The sequence below is a fragment of the Antechinus flavipes genome, chromosome 2 (assembly GCF_016432865.1).
Source record: "Antechinus flavipes isolate AdamAnt ecotype Samford, QLD, Australia chromosome 2, AdamAnt_v2, whole genome shotgun sequence".
Lineage (NCBI taxonomy): Eukaryota > Metazoa > Chordata > Mammalia > Dasyuromorphia > Dasyuridae > Antechinus > Antechinus flavipes.
The window spans coordinates 246,254,711-246,277,066 of record NC_067399.1 but is presented as its reverse complement, the minus strand read 5'-3'; the positions used below and the strand labels follow the sequence as shown (position 1 = coordinate 246,277,066).

General features: G+C 36.0%; 1 protein-coding gene across 1 annotated transcript in view; it reads right to left on the bottom strand.

The window, feature by feature from the left end:
* VAPB (VAMP associated protein B and C) overlaps nucleotides 1-20,403 on the bottom strand; it is a 66,424-nt gene extending 46,021 nt beyond the window's left edge. Inside the window, exon 1 of the mRNA XM_051976651.1 lies at nucleotides 20,174-20,403. Coding sequence (XP_051832611.1) covers nucleotides 20,174-20,231 — 58 coding nt within the window. The 5' untranslated portion in view covers nucleotides 20,232-20,403. The remainder of the gene's footprint in view (nucleotides 1-20,173) is intronic.
* Nucleotides 20,404-22,356: the final 1,953 nt, after the last annotated feature.

Sequence of the window (22,356 nt, the reverse complement as noted above, 5' to 3'; positions counted from 1 at the left end):
TCACACAGGGGTCCTCAAACTTTTTAAATAAGGGTCCAATTCACTGTCCCTCAGACAGTTGGAGGGCCGGACTATAATTAATACAAAAAACTTTGTTTTGTGGGCCTTTAAATAAAGAAACTTCATAGCCCTGGGTGAGGGGAATAATAGCCTTCAGCTGCTGCATCTGCCCCGCGGGCTGTAGTTTGAGGATCCCTTAAATGCTTTTTGTAAAAATAGTGCCTGCACATAATAGGAACTTAATGTTTACTGACTTCCATTTTACAGATAAGAAAATTCAGGCTCAGAACTTATATAAGTTGTCAATACCAGGATCCAAACTCAAGTTTTCTGACCCAGTCCAACATACTTTCTATTACAGCATTCTGCCTCCAATAAGGAAGAAGAGAGAAAGAAATCCTTTAAGTTCTTGAACTCAAAGATAGAATGTTAAAACAACAGATGTGTAAGTTTCAGGTTTTCCAAAAAACTGTGCTCTAGCAAACTTCTCAGAACAATTAAGTTCCAGGTGTAGAAATATCAAGAGCAGATAAATTTACAGAGCAAGGAAGATAAAAATGCTTAGGAGATGACTAAATTGCACTAAATCTTTAAACACACTTGTTAAAATTAAATTTTAAAAATCCTCTCATTCAGTACATACTCAAGTCGCTATTTTGAAACTTAAATGAGGCAGCCTCCACAAAGTTTTAAAAAGGCGCCCCTCTTCTTTTAATTAATAAATATTAGTCCTCTCTCTTCCTCTCCTACCACATCAAAGATACACCCAGCCTTTTGCCAAAATGTAAGATATGCAATTCTCCAGGGCAGAAGGATTCTCCAGCTTTCTACTTCTACAGGGTGATACTCAGGACTCAATTTCCAAACAATTCTTTCTCAACCAATCAATAAGCATCTGTTAAACATCTACTTACCATGTGTCAGATACAGAGCAAAGTGTGGTTCTCCACCTTTCCTTATTGACCTAATTTCCTCAAAAGTATGTAATTATTCTGGCATTGCCTTACTCTACCTAGGGGGAAGACTTCCCTTCTCTAAAGATTCCTGCTGCCCCATTTGTAAAAAAGTCATCAAAGGTAGTCTACATTGGCTATATTAATGTCTCTCTGTGACCCAAATGTGGACTCCCAAATGATTTTATGTATGTATGTATGTATGCATGCACAGTGCACATAAAAAGCTTTAAATCATGTTGCCAAACAAAGGAAAAAAATTGCCAATAACAGATCTTAGGAACAGACAACTTTTAAAATTAGCATAAGTATATTCAAGAATAAGGACACTAGGAGTAAAGAAAAAAAAATTTTAATCCAATTTTTTCCTCATTGAACTGTCAGCTTACACACTAGATCAATACTTTAGAAAGGAAAATAAATAATTTCAACTAGTCTGATGGTTTAAAAGTGGCACACATTTTGTTCCCATATAGAAAATCTATTTATACACCATTTGAAATCATCATGTTTCATAAACAACTCCATCCCACTACATAGAAACACAACTTTTCCAGAGAAATAGCGAATTGAAATGCTTCAAAAATTTATTAATTCTTGCAATATCCCTGTGAGTTTTGTGGTCACAAAATATTAAGTCCTATTACTGTAAAAGAAAAACTGAGATAGTTCAAATTTTTAAAAATTTTCTTTTTTTGGTTTTCTGAACTATGTTTCAGTGTTCATCTTTTCCTTTACTCAGAGAACCATATTTTATAACAAAATAAGAAAGAAAAATAATTAAAAACTATATAATATTGTACATCCATAGGTCCCTGCCTCTACAGAAGGAAGGTGATGTCTTTTCTTTTAGAAGCCAGGCAGGGTTAATTAAAATTTTACAACTTTCATTTTTGCTTTGTTGCTGTTTCTATTTATACTGTTGTAATTACTGTGTACATTATTTTTTCTGGTTCTTCTTTCACCCTTGTCAGTTTACAAATGTTCTTGTCTCCTCCCTCCCTTCCTTTCACCCCTTAGTAAACCAATTACTAAATTCTGTACTATCCCCATTACTCTTGAATCCTCTGCCTTCTTGCATTGTCAACAATTAAATCCTGCCTATTATGTTAAATCCTAACATATATCACTTCTGCTCAAATGAAACTGGAGGAAATCACAAAACTTTTACTGGGCTTACACAAATTTATATTATTTAATAATCACAAGTGGACCCTTACTAGAGCAGATAACCATTCTAATCAACTGATTATCCAACTTTCTACAAACATTAAAATCTTTTCTCAAGCCTCTATGACATTCTTTGACTCATCTCACTTCAGTTGGTTATCTTCCCCAACTACCTACTCCTTTTCACACTTAGAAGAAATGGCTATTTGCCTTGCTAAGGCCAATATCAACACATGCGTTCCTGACTCCATTGCCCATGACTTTTGTGGAGTCAAGGATGCATGTAGGGGTGCTGATTTTAGCAAGAGGACCAGCGAACAAGGCAATGAATGCCTTCTATCTTCCAGCAGATTGCCTTCATCTTCCCTAAACTCTCATTTTCAATCCTTTGCCTATCAATCAACATACATGCTTCTCCCCCATGCTTGAAAAACACTCAGTCATTATTAGCCTGTATCTTTCTTTTTCTTGGGTGACGCAATGGTGGGTGGGTGGGGATGGTTAAGTGATTTGTCCAGGGTCATACAGCTAAGAAGCATTAAGTATCTGAGGCTACACTTGAACTCAGGTTAAATGCCGGTTCTCTATCCATTGGGCCATCTAGCTGTGGATACCAGGTGCTTCCAGTTCTCCTTCCTTTCACTGTTACAATAACATTTTATTTTTTCAATTACACTAAAAATAGTTTTCAACATTCATTTTTGTGAGATTTTGAGCTGCAAATTTTTTTCTCTCTCCCTTCTTTACCTCCCATTCCAAGACAGCAAACAATGTGATAAAGGTTATACATGGACAATCAATTCTTTTTGTTCTAAATCCTCTATAGTTGGCTTATGATCTCAATTAAGAAATTAAGGTTATTCACTCTCCAAATCTCCCAATGATCCCGAGTGCCAAATCTAATGGCCCTTTATCAGTTTTCACCCTTCTTGGCCTCTCCGCAGCATCTGATACTTTTGATCATCTCCTTCTCGTTACTCTTTACACTTGAACTTTTCTTGAGACTGCTCACTCCTAGTTCTCGTCCAACCTATCCTTTCTTAGTCTCTTCTCTTGGTTCTTCATGCATGTCACACCATTGACTTTCGGTGGCCCCTAAGGTTCTGTTCTGGCACTTCTCCTTCTTTACTATTTTACTTGGTGATTTCAGCTTCCACAGGTCCAAGTCATCTCTATAAAGACTTTCTAATCTTTCTTCTGAGCTACAGTTCCATGGCCAAAGGACATCTGGATATTTTGAACTGGACATTGTATAGAGATCTCAATTCAACCTGTTCACAATATAACTCATTATCTACAAAAAACCTTATCCTCTTCCCTAATTCCTTATTACTTTGTTAGATACTATGCCCTGCCTTGGTGCCCAGGTTGGCAACTGAAATATCATCCTTAATTCTTCATTTATTCAATAAACATGTTCAATCTGTGTCAAATTTTGTTGATTTGACTTCAGAACATCTTTTGTATAAACTCCTTTTCCTCTACTCTTAAAGCCACCCCCCCCAATTCTGGCCCTCATTCACTCTTATCTAGACTATTGCAATAGCCTTCTAATTCACTTTCTTGCTTCATTCACTTGCCAATGTGATTTTCCTAAAATGCTAGTCTGACTATGTCACATCCATTCCCTCCCTCAATAAACTCTAATGGTTCCCTATTTCTCCAGAATCAAGAATAAAATATCCTAAGTGGCATTTAAATATCACAACCTGGTCTTTCTCTTTTCAATATTTTACTCCTCCCTACATACTTTATGATTAATACAGGTCTACTTGCTATTTCTCGCACATTAATTATCTCTCCCATTTCTGTGTTTTTGCACTGGTTATTTTCCACTCTTGGAAAGCTCTCTCTCTCCTCAACTCCATTTTTTGGTTTCTTTGATTTTTTTTCAAGACTCAGCTCAGAGTCCCAAGCTGCGTTTTTGCAGGAAGTTTGCTCCCTTGGCTCTGCCTTCCTCTCTATGAGCTTCCAATCCTAGGTATATATCTTGTATATATACCTAGTTATTTACATGTTGCCTTTTCTGTTGAAAATGTGAGCTCTTTGAAGACAGTTTGCTTTGGCTATCTCTGAATCTTAGTTCTTTGAATTTGGAATTTAGGATAAAGCTAGGGACTGGCATTTCCCTGGAATGATAAACTGTGAGGAAACTCTCTTTACCAACATGAGTTAGCCCTTTCTTGGCAACTTATTAAGTTATTAAGGAGCTGCTTTAGAACAATGAGGCCAGGGTCACAAAGCCAATATTTATCATAAGTATAACTTGAATCTAGTTCTTCCTACCTCTGAATCCAACTTTCTATTTGACCTCATTCCTTTCATTAAATGCTTGATAAACACCAATTTATCACACTAATTCATAACTCCTGTTGTTTTTTTTTTTCCTACAGCCCCTCTAACAATAAGAATTGCCATAATTTGTTATCTTTTTGGCATTCAAATAAACATTTGTGAAAATCTTATTACATTCCAAGCACTGAGACAAGTACCTAGAATATGTAGTTTAGTGGATGTCTTTAGTGTCAGATGAGAAGCTAGAAGAGATAAACTGAATAAACCAACTTGAAGACAACATTAGCTATGCTATGCAGATAAAGAAAATATTAACTGCCAGTATATCATGACTGGTTCCATAGTTGTTTTTAAGGTAAGAAGAACCAACCAGGCTCCCTATTGGAAGACAAGAATTCATAGAATTGCCCAAATTGAGAATATGCTTTCCATACTTTCTATAGGTTTCAGAGATGAGTTGCCCACCAATGTTCTTTTCATAGTCCACTCTTGCCAAGAATGTCTTGTGCATACAAAAAGCAGAATCCTGAATGTACAGATGCTAAAACAATATTTAGTATATTAATAGCCATGGCTGTATGCTTTGAAAAACCACTTCAAATGTGTTTAGAGTAGCAGTAATATTGTTGTTCAGTCATGATTTTCTTCATAACTCCAGTTGGGGTTTTCTTGGCAGAGATATTGGAGTAGTTTGTCATTTTCTTCTCTAATTCATATAACAGATGAAGAAACTGAGGCAAACAGGGTCAAGTGACTTGCCTAAAGTCACACAGCTATAAAAAATCCTGCTATAAAAAAAAAATATGAAATCCTGCCTGAGGCTGGATTTGAACTCGGGAAGATAGGTCTTCCAGACTTGCAGGGTAAGGCACTATCAACGGTACTACCTAACTTCTCTTAGAATAGCAATAATTTCATTTAAATCAAAACATAGATCTTCCCCTTACTTAAAATTTGACAAAAGCTACTGAAACACATTAGAAAAACTGAAGGACAACTGTCCAGTAGACTGATATAGAATTTTTCCCTTTAATGGATTTAATGTTTTTAAAAACTGAAAAGTCACTAGAAGCTTTACATAACAGTTTCATACAGCATGCATTCTATACGCAGAAGTGAAGACTAAGATAGATAGTCTGAAGGAAAAATAGCTATACCATATTTGAGTTTAATTATATGCAGCTTTTCTGAAAGGGATTTAAAAAGATCTTTAGAATTAGGTTTAAACAGATAAACTTTTGTCCACATCATGAATTAATGTTAAAAAAAAAAGACAAATTATATACCACACCGTTTAATTCTTAGAAAAAATGCACCCCAACTTTGGTCATTACAGGAGATATAATTTCTAACAGAGGACAGTTTCAATGTATAGATAGCAATAATAGCAAAACTTCTGTATTACACAACAAATGGAATAAAATCAGACAAATCCTATAACTCACTGAAGCTAGCAGGTGGGATATAAGCATCTATTCCTGGATTGGCCATTATATATCAGAGACCAAGTCATTCTAATGAAAGCCAATATTTAGTAGAACTGAAATCATCTATTAGAAGATTTAATTTCTAAAGACACATGACATGCTATTTTCTTGAATCCAGAAGAAAAATACCATGATATTCAGGATTTGCTACCTTTTTGATTTAATTTGACTTGCAAATCATGAATAGAAAGCAGTGGAACATGTTTTTGCCTTCTATTATATGCTTGGGTTAAATTCTGATGAAGTTAATAGACAGTTCTAGTCAGGGATGTGCTAAAGCCAAGTTGTACTGGCTTGGAAGAGCTAATTGCTAAAATTTTCAATGAGAGTATTAAACTTTGGAAATAGGCAAATGCTACAAATAAAGGCTTGATTTATTCTTTTGTTGCTTGTCTAGATTTAAGTGATGGAGAAATAGGCTGATGATACAGATTTTAAATTTTAACGTATATATGCACAATTTTTTAGACAGTTGTTAATCATATAATAGCACAATCTCAGCTACAGCCATGAAAACAGTTAAGTACTTTACCAAAAACACTAAACAAACTGGATGAGCTTTCAACAGGAATGAGAAAGCTGAAGACCCAGTCTAAACAAAGCATTTATTTATAAACCTCAGCAGCAGTCCCCACCATGTTTGAAAACTGTATTCCCTTATATATCTTTATTGTGTTCCTTTTCTATAACATATGCAATTGGAAGTGACTTTAGTGATCATCTGATCTAATCTTATTTAAAAATGGAAAATTGAAACTCAAACTTTCTAATTTCAAGTTCAAAGAAGGCATAACTTTGTCCTGGAGAGTGGTATTTTTTAATATAGGAAAAAAAAATTGTGTACTTATGTCAATTGTTTTGTCCAACCTAAATGGCTACCTGCCTTGACAAAATTCATCACTCTCTCAACTAGATAAGCTATCAATAGGTAGTGTACATGCTACTGAGGGTCACTTTTCTCAACCCCTCAGTATCACATTCATTTTTTCTTTTTCTATTCTTCTACCTCCTACTCTTCAACTCACTGTGCTAAGCACAAGGAATACAAAAAGAGGTAAAAATCCCTGCCCTGAAGAAGTTTACAATCTAATGGAAGAGACAACATACAAACAATATGTACAAAGCAAGCTCTATACAGGATAAATAGATGGTAATCAAAGCTGGGAGACATTAGAATTAAGAGGGACTGGGAAAGAAAGGCTTCCAGTAAAAAAAGGGTTTTAGTTCGGACTTAAAGGAAATCAGGGAGGTCAGTAGTCAGAGCAGAGGGAGGAGGAATGTTCCAGGCATGAAGGACAGTCAGAGAAACTGCCTGGGGACAAGAGATGGAGTATCTAGTTCATAGAATGCCTAAGATATCACCATTTAGTATGGGAATCCATTTGGTCCTAATCAATCAATGCTTTCATTGGTATAGAGAACTCCCCACGTGCAAATGGAAATACACCAACAGATCTCTAAAACTTATGTTTTTGTGGTCCAGGACACTGGAAAATTGACACAATTAGTATCTGTAAAAGGCAGGACCTGAATACAAGGCATTTCTGGCTCTAAGACATTACTACCATTTTTGTTATGAGAATATCATCCATGAATTCATATAAAATTTTTTTTGGCTCTCCTTCCCAATGAGATTAATGACTTTGTTGTCCACCTTGTAGTAGGGAGTACATCCTTTTAATGTGATGCAGAAATATAACATTTAAGAGCTGGAAGTGGCTCAGAGGACATCAGACTAAACTAGTTATAGTAACAGCATTTATAAAGTAATGCTTTACAGGATTTAAAACACTTTACATGTTATCTCATTCAACATTCACAAATTGGTAGTGAACAAGAATCCCCAAAACAATGCAGACAGCTTCCACTTAAACTTCTAGTGGTAGATTCTACCACTTCCAAATTCAACAACACTTTAAGGGACTACTATGAAAAAGAAACTGAGCTAGTATCTCGGGATATAAAGACCAAAATCAAATCCTTGACTTCAAAAAGCTTATATTTAGTAAGCTTTCCCAGGGATACTTTCATTGTTTCCTTTGTATTCTCAGGCCTTGTTAATGCTTAGAACTTGATTGAGGACCACTCCAATTATTAGAAAGATTTTCTATTCATCAAGCCTAAATATTCTTCTCTGACACAAAATTCTTAACTGTAATCTTTAGGAACAAGCAAAACAAACTTATTCCCTCTTTCAAATGATAGCCTCTTAAATAGTGCTATCAAGTACCTGCTGAGCACTGAATGTCTTGAGTTTTGCTTTGGAAAGGTACATGAATTTGGAACCAGTCTCTTAATTTTTCTGGACCTCTTTCCTCATTTAGAAAATGAAGAATTTGGATGAAATAGTTAGCTCTAAATCTATGATCCTTCTGTGGGCTAAATAATCCCCAATTCTTTCACCTGATATTTTTATGGCATCGTCTGTAGTCCGCTCAGCATGTTGATGAAAAACCTAAAATTTTCCAAGTACTATACACAGGACTGTAGAACCTTAAATTGAAGGCAGAAGACAGTAGAATTATCACTTTCTTCTATTGTGGAGAGTGTACATTTCTATTCAATCCATTCAAGTGGGGTGGGTTAGTAGCACAGAGGATAAGAACTAGAGTCAAGAAGTCCTGTGTTCAAATGTAGCATCAGATACTTACTAGTTGGTGTGATCTTGGGAAAGTCACTATTTGCTTTAGTTTCCTTATCTGTAAAAATGGCTGGCGAAGATGGCAAACTACTAAATATCTTTGCTAGAATAGGACAGAAAATGATATTGAAAATTGAACAACAAAGTCATTAACTTCCTATTATGTTGCCTACTTATTAAGCACGAGATATGGATTGGCAAAAGACAGACCCTGACCTCAAGGAACTTACAATATAAAGGAATCTATATAAAGGATTAATAGGAAATAACAGAGGGAAGGCATCTGAAAACTTCCTGAGGGAAGTAGGATTTTAGTTGAAACTTAAAGGAAATCAAGGAGGTCAGTAATCCTAGTAGAGAACAGAGGGTATTCTAAGTCTGAAGAACAGCTAAAAAGAATGCCCAGAGGCAAGCTATAGAATGTACAGTTCATGGAACAGCCAGGAGGGTCAGTGTCACCAGACAGAACAGTACTTGTAAGGTATAAGTATAGAAAGGTAGAAGAGGGCTAGGTTAAGAAAGGCTTTGAATGCCAAACAGCTCATTTTATATTCACTCCTGAAGGCAAGAGAAAACCACAGTAGTTTGTTGAATAAAAAGGGGAAAGAGTTTGAAGTGCTCAAACCTGCATTTTAGGAAAGTCACTTTAAGGGCAAGAAGAGAAGAACTAGAGTGGGGTGAGACTGGAGGCAGACATCCAACCATCAAGCAGTCTACTATAATAATTCAGGTGTGAGGTGATGAGGATATTATTGGCTGTTCAGGGCATTATGTCACACTACTCAATCACATCTAGTTTGTAGCCCTTTGAATGTCCTCTGATATTTTCAGAGGAACTAGTGTCTAGCTAGCCCTACCTTTCCCATCCAATCCTTGAAAAGTTGATTTTTTTTTATACCCAAGCATAAGACTTTACTTTTTTTTTCCTCTTAAATTTCATATTTTAAATTACTTTAAATTCACTTCCTTCAAATTTCTGGAGTATATGACACCTCACAAGCTATGAAGTCAGATCCAGAACTGAATCAAGGCTACAGTTGCTATCCATATGACTTTGAGTACGTATTCTGTAGTTTATAGTCATTTTCAGGCATATTTGACTCTTTGTTATCTGAGCTGGGGTTTATTGACACAAATTGTGGAATAGTTTGCCATTTCCTGTTCCAGTTATTTGAACTATGAGGAAACTAAGGCAAACAAGGTTAAGTGATTTGTCCAGGATCATACAGTTAGCAAGTATCTATCTGAGGCTGGATTTGGATTCAGAAAGGTGAATCCAACTTGAGGCCCAGAGCAACTACCAGTTGTTCTTTGGGAAAAATCAGCTCACCTCTAAGAATCTCATCTGTAAAATGTAAAATGACACTTAAATTATCTTTTACTGGACATTATTATGATTATAACATGCAAATACCATGTATAAAATACATCATGTAAAGATGAGCTGTGTAAACAATAGTTGTAGTGATACTACAACCCTCCCTCTTTTAAATAACAATTTATTTAAATTGCATATACAATAGGTCTGACACCCACCAGAATTACTCAGGCTCTAAAGTGGCATTTATGACTCAAATAGTTACCCCATCAACTATTCCACTTTTTCTAATTTCATAACTCCACATTAGAATATCAGCATTATTCCTAAGTGGTCTTAAAAAAGTGCTGTATTTTTCCTCTTTCTAAATAGGGCAAAACATATTTTTAAAAGATAGAATGGACAATCTATTAAATGTCATAGTATTTTCTTTAAAGGAGGGTAAGAGAGGGGAACAGTTTTTAATCAAATGAAGGCTAGAAAATATTACAAAGGGTAAAAATGATCATTTTGATTTTATGATATTAAAAAGCTTTTGCAGCATATGAAATTAGGATAAGAAACTAATGAATGGGGGATATGGATATGGAGGGGAATGCATCAACTATCTTTGCTAAGAGTCTGATATTCAAAATACAGAGTAAATCAATACAATAAAAATTAAAACTCATTGACCAATGATAAAATATTGAAAGGATACAAACAATTCTTAAAAGAATTTAAAAATTGTTGTTAAACTATTACCAAATTGTAAACTATTAGTAAATTGTCAGAGTGTTACAAATCATTAAGGAAAAGAGATATGCAAAGAAAAACAACATTGCAGTTTCACCTCACAGCAACAAACTGGCAAAGATGAAAAGAATCCATATTGGGGAGGTTTTTGAAACACAGGCACATCAATACCCTATGGTATTAGCTCTAATCATTCTTTTTTTTTTTCCCCCAGATAACATTAATTCTTTTTTATTATAGCTTTTTATTTACAAGATATATGCATGGGTAATTTTTCAGCATTGGCGCTTGCAAAACCTTCTGTTCTAACTTTTTTCCTCCTTCCCTCCATCCTCTCCCCCAGATGACCAATACATGTTCAATATGTTAAAGTATATGTTAAATACAATATATGTATACATAATATCCATACAGTTCTTTTGCTGCACAAGAAGAATCAGACTTTGAAATAATGTAAAATTAATCTGAGAAGGAAATCAAAAACACAAGCAGACAAAAACAAAGGGATTGGAAATGCTATGTAGTGGTTCACACTCATTTCCCAGAGTTCTTTTGCTGGGAATAGCTGGTTCTATTCATTATCTAATCATTCTTAAAAGCAATTTGAACTTAGTTTTAAAAGTCTCTAAGCTGTCCAAAACCTTTGACCTAGAGATCCCATTGTTACCTAGGTAAAAGATCTATTCCATACCGAATAATCTGAGCACTTTTTGTGGCATCAAAGAACTAGAAACAAAGAAGATGTCCATTGATTTGAAATGATTTAAAAATGTCCAGCAAAGAATGTTATGGTTTTGCCATGACCAAATTTGACTCCAGAGAAGAAATGGGAGAACATACCTCCCTTCTTTCTTTGTAGGGGTAGGGACTAAGGAAATGAAACATGGCATAATTTAACTGATGTATTAGTTGGCTGAAATGATTTCCCCTTCCTTCCCTTCACTATACTCTTTGTCGTGAAGAGTAACTTACTGGGATGATGGAAAAGGAGACTGAACTATTTCGAAGTGAAGGAAATATAAAAACAAACAAAAAAGTCAATAAAAACAGAAAACAACTTACTGTACAAACTCAAATTATTCAAGTATTAACTTTGAGGATTATACAGGACTAAGAAAAACCAAAATATTCACATCATTAAAACCATGTACTTTTCAAAACTTATCACAATTATGTAATGTAAGACAGGAATTATGAGTTTGTCAGTTTAGTACATAGAAAAGGGGATCTGTTTGACTAATTTTCTGGGTCTCAGTTCCCTTCATAAAATAAGACAATGTTCTATGTAATCTCTAAGATCTCTTCCATATGTAAATATTCTGTATTCAATCAGACTTACTAAAAGTAGGTCTCTCTTTCTAAACCCCAAATCCCTGGAAGCTTTGATAGCTAGTCAATTTTCTAAAACATCTTTCACTTTTTCTTCTCTCTCTGGCAGAAACTGCTTTTCCTTATCTTATCCATACAGTATGAAAGAAAAACAAAATTAAAGACCATCTTCTACTCCTCTGCTAACCCCAAAGATTTTAATTCTTTTTCTTTCTTGGTATCTTTTAGGGCAGCAGACTATACAAAACACACCCAGAATCCCAAACTACTGGAAGCAATTCTAATGTAGGCAAAAGGTCTAGATGATAACATGATAACATCTATTTTCTTCAAAGTACAGAGGGTAACTATAGAAAAAGAGGCATTCCCTCATGGGACTTTCCTCCAGGAGAGTTTTTGACTTTTATTATGCTTAAGAGTTCAACTTTCTTTCCTCCTTTTTTCTTCCCCACTCTCTTAACACCCCTTCCCCTCAGCTGTCAATTACTTAAAGCTTGAGTTGAGATTTAGGCTAATTGTTTGGGAGTTCTGTGCCTATTGAAATGCTAAGTATGCACTGATATAAATAATGATCTAATATCAGCAGAAACTATACAAATTAATGACATTTTATTCTGGATGCTTAAAAGATTCACCATGAAAAGAGGAGAAATGACAGATAAAGAAAAAAGGAGAAATGACAGATAATCAAGAGTTGGTAATAATCTGCAAAAAATATAAACCAATTCCAGGAAATAACTTCTATAACTTTAGTTATTCATATGAATATTAAAATTACAAAATAAAGGGGAGAGTATGTTTCTAGATTTTCCCAGTTGTATTTCATCATTGGGACAATCAGTAAATTGCCCCGATTATATCAAAACATTACTTAGACATCAACAACTTATGTTTAAAAATAACGCTTAGTACTTAGAAAAACACTACATTTTGCCATAATGACATATTTATAATATTCTTAACACAATCTACTTTAAATGATCATTTAAATTCTCCTTTCCTAATGAAAATTAGACTCCAATGACTCATTATTCAATGGAAACCTACAGTTATAGCTGATCAGATGACATACTTTAAAAAGCACATAGTATGCATTGTCAACAGGCCAGAGGAATCTTGGATACGTGGCACCATAGGAAAAAAAGCCTAAGAGATAAAGATCAAATACTGAATAACACAAAATGAGGACATCGGCTCAGGTAAAGTAGCTCAGAATACCACAGGGCAACTTTGTTTCTGAAACAAACTACTATCAAAAGGATAAAAATAGAGCCCTAAATTCAGTAGGCAAGATTCTGTTAGAAAAAAACATTAGGCAGTTACTATGTGCCAGACAGTGTGCTAGGAAGTAGGATACAAAGACAAAAAATCAAAAAGTCCCTTATCCTCAAAGAATTTACATTTTCTCCAAGAAACTTTAGGGCAGATATAAATATATACATATACATATTTGCTTCAGCAAACACACACACACACACACACACGTGTGTATATGTGTGTGTGTGTATAACTGCCTCAGCTATATTTTGGTGCATAGAAGTCAGCATTCAATATCTATCCTTTTCTTGATTAACATTGTAGTTATTATCTTGGGCAGCTAGAAAGCACAGTGGATGGAGCATTTGTTGAGTACCAGAGTTCAAAATCTGACCTCAGACATTTAATCATCCCTATCTGTTTGACTCTAAGCAAGCCATTTAATCCCAATGACTATACAACATCTGTCCTACTAATCATGGTCATTATTCCTGTGGCAACTTTTTCAAGCCCAAATATGGAGGAGTACTTATGTAGCTATTTTATATGGAAGTTAAAATATCATGTTCTAAAAGTCTAAGTTGGGTCAGTAATGATAAACAATAGTCACTTTTTCCATTTACTAGTTTCATTCATTTTATGGGGATACATATTTCAAGTTGAGAGTTATCTGTATTTTGCTAGGACATATAAAAGAAAATGCTACATAATGTTTCTAGACACATGGTGATGTTAATGTTTAAGAACTTACCTTTTGGAGAAATTTCAATTCATACTATTTTAATAAATATACAGAGATGGAAAAACTGCCAAGTAATATTAAAGAATATTAACCACATGTATCCCATACCACCCATATTTCAAAACAGTATCACTACTATTAAACCAGCATTTGGCAAATGGATACACATACAGAAACAAAATTGCTTCAAATAAAAGAAGAAAATTCTTGGGTGAAAAAATTTCTAAGTAGTATTTTCAATTCTGAAGAAGAATTGTTTAGTGAATGCAGTGCTGGATGAATAATAGTCAGAAAGACCTGGAACTAAATCCCACCTCAGGTAAATTAGGGCAAGTTATTTGACCTCTGGATGCCACAGATAATTCTCTAGAATATAAGTAAAGATAGATCTTTTAGTGGAGGGAACTCTTAAAAATGAGGAAATCACAGATTTCTTCCAAGTCCAATCTTCAAGTTCATAAAATGAATCAAATAGGACAAAATCAGGGGACAGATTTGGCTTGTGAATGCTTATGTGCAGAAAGTTGACATGTAGTCAGACTGATAAGCAAGTGAAGGGTCTCTTGAGGATGGATTCAAATTCATATTGGATGGGGAGAAAAAACAACAGCTGATATTTAAATAATCCTTTAAATTTTGCAGAGATTTACAAACATTTAATTAAATTGATCCTCACAATCATCCCTAGAGTTATATACTATAGGTATTATAATCATTTTGCAAAGAAGGAAACAGATTGAGTGGCCCAGTCTCATCTCAGGACTTTCTGACACGATGTCCATTCTGCCACCTAGCACATCTGGGCATTAAATATACATTTTCAAAACTTTAAAGTATAAATATAGTTTATGCTATGATTGGCTTGTGTTTCTTCTACTTACCTATTCAGCAAAAGAGCATAGTTTTAAAGCTGAGACATTCAGAGTCATTTAGTTTTTAATCTCCTCATTTTAAGATGAGATGGGATTTAATCCTAGGGCCTCTAACCCAAAATCTGACACTTTGCGAACCAAGGAAAAAGGTGTTTATAGTTGTAGTCCAAAATAAAGAATTAATGTTGTTTATTAAAGGAATGATAATGTAGTATCATAATTAATCTAATTCATTCATGTGTTATATTTTTATCCTCTCAAAAATGTTTTATTATGCGATTTACACAGGAAGACGGGGGAGGAGGGAGAAATTTACCTTCCTTCCCCCCCCCCCCAAAAAAAAAATTCCTAAAAATTGACACTGAATAATTTAATCTTTTTAAATCCAGGGTTTATTTTGTTTTCACAACACCATAGATATACTATCTATCTTAAAGGGTAAAGAAAATCATTCACAAAAGAACCAAATCAAGCCATCATTACTTTAGAAAATATTTAGAAAAGAAAAAATTACCTGCCCTATATATCTCCTATCACAGCCCCAAGTAGGCTTTCCCCTTGTAAGAGGGGAGGCTTCTTGAGGGCAAGGTCAGTCAGATTCTAATTTCTGTATCCCTAGTGACAACCCTAACAAGCATTAACTCATTATATGCCAGGCTCTGTGTTAGGCTGGAAGAGGGAGATAAGAAAGGGAAAAAAAAGCCTGTCCTCAAGGAGCTCACTTTTTTAAAGGGGAGGTAGCATGCAAACAACCATGTATGAAAAAGATATGTCAACAGGTATACATATGAACAAGATATATACAGGGTAAACTGGAGGTAGCACTTAATGAATGAATGCATTTTAACTTATTAAAATGATTTTATAAAAATAAAAAATTATTTTTCTTATAGTCTTTTAGGACCAATGACATTCACTGGTGAGATCTGTAAAAGGTTGAAGGCTGTGTGAAACAGAGAACACATAGTCAATAAACATGACTATATTTATGACCCTTGCTGGCCTCATTAACTTTTAGTAAAATGGCTTATTTCATCCACATGACTGAAATATATTTACTAGGACTGATTACAGTACAGGTTTTCAAAAGTATGATCCTGAACTCCTAAGAGAGTTGCTTATTAAGATACTCTTTCCTTAGAACAATTTGGAACTATGACCAAAGGGCTATAAAACTGCATACCCTTTGATTCAGCAATGTCTCTACTGGGCCTGAACCCAAAGAGATCATAAAAGAAGAAAAAGGACTCACACGTACAAAAATGTTTGTGGCAGTCGCACCCTCCCCCTCCCCCTTTTCCCCTAATGGCAAGGAACTGGAAACTGAGTGGATGCCCATCAGTTGAGGAATGGCGATTAAGTTATGGTATATGAATGTTATGGAATATTATTGTTCTATAAGAAATGATCAGAAAGGCTAGACTTACACGAACTGACGCTGAGTGAAGTGAGTAGAACCAAAAGGATATTGTATACAGTAACAAGATTATGTGATATTCAATTGTGATGGATTTGGTTCTTTTCAACAAGGTCATTCAAGGCAATGCTATTAAGACTTGTGATGGAAAGAGTCATCCACATCCAGAGAGAACTCTGGAAACTGAATGTGGATCAAAACATAGTTTTTTAGCCTTTTCTGTTTTTGTTTCCTTGTTTTTTCCCCCCTTTGAACTAATTTTTCTTGGACAGCATGATGAATATGGAAATATGTTTAGAAGATTAGCCCATGTTTAATCTATATGGGATTGCTTGCTGTCTTAGAGAAGGGGAAGAGGGAGAAAAATCGGAACAAAAGGTTTTGCAAAGATAAATATTAAAAACTATCTCTGCATGTATTTGGAAAAATAAAATACTATTTAGAATGAAAAAATATATATACTCTTCTCTTTTCCAACCAAATATAAGGATAAATTCTCTTTATATACTTCAACCAAAATGGCATAGCAACAGAATGAATTCAGAAGCAGTTATGTTAGACATTAAAAGATTTGCAAAAATTTGTAAATTTTAGTTTAGACAAGAGTCATTTTTCATAAGTTATTTATATTAAAGTTCAATGGAATATTGTTTATTAATAAATATTTGTTAAATTATTAGTTTTAGTCAGTAACTTGATAAATAGCAATGGCTATAACCAAATCAACAAAAGTTGTTTGGAGGTCTCAATAATCCTTTTACAATTCTTGAAGAGAAGTTCTACATATATAATGTATTACTTTCTTAATAAGGGGATAAAAAGGTAAAACTGGTACTGGCTCTCATTTGGAGAAAGGGAATTTATCAAAAAACTTCCTAAAGAACTTTATTTTGATAAAAGAGATTTTTCTGGGAATTAATAAAGGGAAAGACATTCAGTAGGCCTTGGGAAAGGGCAAGTCACATGAAAGCTACCAACAGGGTGAGAGCACACAAAACAAAACCCACATAAGGCTACCTAGGATGAGAATTCCAATGTCTCTAATCTCTAGAAATGAGTCTCCTGATTATGGCCAGAAAATCTTCTGTCTAATTGCTGACATTTAATAAACACTTCATAAAAATTAACTCAGTAGTTCTCCCTTCAGATGTAAACTTTCTTCAGGAAGCCACTAGCTTGATCAATTCTCTTTGTTTTAATATTTAACAACACAAGATAGTACAGTCATATTTGAAGCTTAAAGACTGAGCAAGATAATTGAAACATGTTCTAATTTCTTTCTAATGTAATAATATGTAAATATGTATGAATATATATATGTTGCAGTACACCTACACAAAAATCTAATAAAAAGTCTTAGGATATACAAATCAAAGTCATTCTTAGGTTGCTTATTCATTATAATAAAGAGTCTTATGAGAACTATTCAAAATAATATTTTTTTTATTTCCTTCTTCCTCAAAATGTCATACATTCATCCTTTCCTTTAAGGTAGATATAATGAAAAAGCTGGTAATATTCAGTTGTTTCTGTACTGTAATGGATTTGATTTCTGCAGAGCAACGACTGCTGATGAGTTTCTATATCTAATTTTGTGGTCAAGTTCTGTTTGTAATTTAAGCATTACAAAGATATTTTTAAATGCCTTCTGTGTTTCTATGTAAGCTCCATAGGCATTTGTCCTTCATACACTATGCTTCTCTTGAGACACACACAGAAGGTATACTTTGTGTGATGTGATTTCTGAGATTCTGACTCTCCAGCAGTAAAAACACTAAAAAATGGTTTTCTTCCTCCTATTTTCTAGAAAGCCCATTTCTTGCCTCCACTAAGGATTTCCACATAAAAATGAATCATCTGACAAGAAAGATGGAACATGGAGCACAGAGTACTTGGGATATTTTCACAAGATAATTTAGAGCTGAAAAAGACTTTAGAGGTCATCTAGTCCAGCTTCTTCATTTTACATATGAAGATACTGAGGCCAAAAGAGGGATTCAGTGGACTTCACTAAGTTCAGGAATTAACTCAGGGTGCTCTGACTCCAGATTCAGTGTTCTTTGTATTGTGTCATACTCTCAAAAATACCTCTTCTCTAAGTAAAGTGCCACCTTTATAAGTGACAATTAGCAAAAAGTCATTTTTTCAGTGGCTTTTAAATACTCAATTCAATCTTAGTTTGCAGAAATTCACTCAGAGCTACTGCTCATTTGCATTCAACACTTTACACATTGGGCTCCTTCTTTAAAGATATAGTTTTGCCACCTTTTCTTACAAAGATACTAAAAAGATAATCTGTCAACATGTTGACTGGAAAGCATAAAATAGGTTTAAAGAGAATAGCAAGCAGATGAATAGATATCTAAAATGACACTAACACTCCTCGAGGGACATGACTATGACTTGCCAACAATTTTCTAGTGGTCTAGAACAGAATTATTTCGGCTTTCCACTATGGATGTCTCCTTTCTCTAATACGGGGACTGATTTTGAGGGATCACAGCAAGTTAGCTTTAACTGGAGACTAGTCAAATCTATGTTGACAAATACAGTTTTTGCAGGTATAGAAATAACATGCAACTATTCACGGCATCCTTTAATTATTTCACACACCTGGGTGATGGCCCTTAGAAACAATTCTAAAGGAAATCACTATTTCACTAACATTTGCTAAAAAATAAAGTCATTATTATAGATTATCCTTTTTTAGTAAAGCAGAAAGTGTCCTACATGTTTTAAGAACAGTTATTGATTTGCAATGGTCCCATATGACAGCATTAAAACACCTTTTCTTTTGTCAGTTTCAACTAAGTATGGTTAGTTAAATTTTAAGTAGAAAACGTTAAGTTCCTGAACTTTCAGAAGCATCTATTTTATGAAGCAAAATACCAGAAATAGCTTCAGGATGTTTTCTACCAATATGTCAAGAGAGGAAAATATAAGTAAAAGAACAGGTAAATATGATGTATTGACAAACACAGGGCTCAAGGCCCTAGGTTTCCGTGAAAATACAAATTAGAACCAGTTGCACTCATCACATTTGAAATCCCTTATTCGAAGATCCCGGCAACATTGACAATTTTCAGAGAGGCAAAAGAGACGAAACATCAACACGAAAATAAAATATAATTTACTTAGGTTGCCTCCAAGAATGCTTACACACAACACTTTAGTAGGAATGGCCACGGTGGGATACCGAAAGTATGCAGAAACCCAGGAAGCTTCTCTAGGTATCAAATCGGGCGGGTTGGGGCGGGGGAGTAATGGTGGGGGAAAGGAAAGGAAAGAAATAATTCTGTAAAGTCAAGTCATTTTTTAAAAAAGAAATACTCAAAGGCAATAGAAATGTCAATATTTCTTTTTGCTGCACATTATCAGAATAGCAAGAATATGGGGCCTTGGAAAATCCCCGTGGCCCGGTCCCGCACAAACCCAAGGCCCCAAAGCTTAGCTCTTCCCCCCACCCCCCACGCCAGCTCCCGGCACCCACCCATCCTCCCGGCGCTGACACGCAAACGCCCAGTGAGCAACACTGGCCCAGAATCTAAGCCTTCCTACTCCAGTCTATTCGTCTTCTCTCTGGGGAGCATAGGGTGTGGGAAGCATGAGCTGTGGGAGGAGGAAGAGCAGGGCTTTGGAAAGAAGCAAGTAAAGTAGGGCCCAGTCCCGAAACGTACAAAATTAAGATCCGGTGAATACAATAAACAGGTGGACGCCCCTTCAAAACGCATTTTCTTGGGCGGCGTAAAAAAATGTTAGGTTAGATCGAATGGGGATGAAGGGGAGTAACAGATCTCTAAGCGGCAAAGACGCACACTGAGAGAGACCCGATAAATAAACCTGAAGGACATTTTATTCGCTCCAGCCTCTCCCGGGCCCCCGGAAAATGGCTGCCAGTGGTGCCTTTGCCAGTGACTGCAAACGCCCCGGCGAGTGGCCGGGTCCCCGCGCTCTTACCTTTGAATTTGAGCTCGTGCTGCGGCTCTAGGCTCAAAACCTGCTCCACTTTCGCCATATTCCTCGGATTTAGGGGAGGGGGCGGGGGTGGGAGAGGGGGTGGAGGCGGCTGCTTCCAGCTGCACCAGTTTTGGTGACCCGGGGAGATTAAAATAAAGATGACATGGAATAATGTTTTTGCAAAAAAAAAACAAAAAAACAAAATATATATATGTGTATATATATATATGTATATATATATGTGTATATATATATATGTATATATATATATGTATATATATATATTTAAAGGAACACAGATGGAAAGCGGAGAGGGGTCGCTGCGAACTGACACAGGGCGGGTGGCGACGAGATGCCCAGGAAGCCTAGCAGCGGCCCGGCACACTCACACACACGCACTCACGCACGCACGCACACGCAGACCCACAGCTAGACCCAGGGAGAGAGAGAGAGCAAGCAAGCAGCAAAGGAGAAAGAGTTAGGAGGTAGTGGCGGCAGCAGCAAGAGGAGGAGGAAGAGGAGGAGGCGACTGATGATGCAGCACGGAGAGGGCCAGAGAGAGGCCGGAGCTGACGTAGCGATCACTGCAAAAGCCTTTTCCTTCTTTGAATCCACCTGGGCTTTTTCCAATCCGGGGAGAATGCGCGCGTGCTAGTTTAAACTGGGATAGAGAGGAAAAGCTCGCGCGCAAAGAAGGAAAGGAGCAAAGGGCCGCGCGCCCCAGAGAGAGGGCGTGGCGCGTGGGGCGGAGCTCCAGGCTAGGGCTAGGGGGCCGAGAGGCTGGGACCTCTAGGGAGATGAAAGATTGAGCCCCAGGAATGGCTATATCGGAGGGCGGGGGGTGCAATGGCGGCGGCCCGCACGCATTAGTGAGGGGAGCAAAAGCGCCCCAAGGCACTGCCGTGTTACTGCTTTTATTTCTGGAGACCATCCTACCTCCTTCTTGGGTGTCGGCCACTAGGTTTACCATTTTTTCTATATCCCCTTCCTCTTCCCCCTAGCTAGTCACTTATATTCATAGGTCATCCAAAGGCTGCTACCCCGGGCCTGTAGCGGAACGATTACAATTAGTAGCAGCAGAATTCAAATGAATTTGAATTTTAATTCTCAAACAAGCGACCCAGGTGCAAATGTATTGTTTTGACTACACCTAATGCTTGTATTGGAGCCTTCCAAACACTTTCTACAGTCATTATCATTAGATTAACCAATCTAATGACAGATTAGGGCTGGGCTGGGGATAATTACCCTTCTTTTAAAGATGAGGGACTGAGGCCAAGAGAAATCAAGCGATTCGTCCATCGCGTTGCTACAACTAGGTAGCAGAGCGTAGACCCTTGAGTCAGGGAGAACCGAGTTCAAATCCTACCTCAGATACCCTGGACAAATCACTTCATTCTGTTTGCCTCAGTTTCCTCATCTGTGTAAAATGAGATGGTAAAGAAGGGGGATATACACAAAGGATATACACAAACTCTAGCAGTATTATTCATTAGGAAAAAAAAAAGCACAGCCAGTAATCATTGATTAGAAGTCAAACTTAACAGATTCAATCAAGAGAAGTCTACATTATGCCAGCCATACAAAGATTGTTTTAGGTGCATGTTTACATATGGATAAATGTCTGTGTTTATATATGTGTTATCTGAGTATATATAGATAGGTACGCACACATTGTGCTATGTGTATATATATAATTATACATATATAGATCTCCGGATGAATGTGAATATATATATATATATATATATATATATGTGCAAGTGTGTGTGTGTGTACAGGTGTGTATGTATCTATTAACTATATCTGTGCTTAAACAGCAAGATTATTCGATCATCAATTCTGATGGACAGTGCTCTTTTCAACAGAGAGGTGATTCAGGCCAATTCCAGTACACTTGTGATGGAGAGAGTGCGCTGCACTCAGGGACAGGGTGGGGACTGAGTGTAGACTACAACATAGTGTTTTCACCTTTTTGTTTTGTTTGCTTGCATTTTGCTTTCTTTCTCATGTTTTCCCTTTTTTTTGATCTGTTTTTCTTGTGCAGCATGATAATTGTGGAAAGATATATAGAAGAAACACACATGTTTAACATATATTGGATTACTTGCTGTTTAGGGAAGGGGATGGGGGGAAGAGGAGAAAAAAATTTGGAATACAAGGTTTTGCAAGGGTAAATGTTG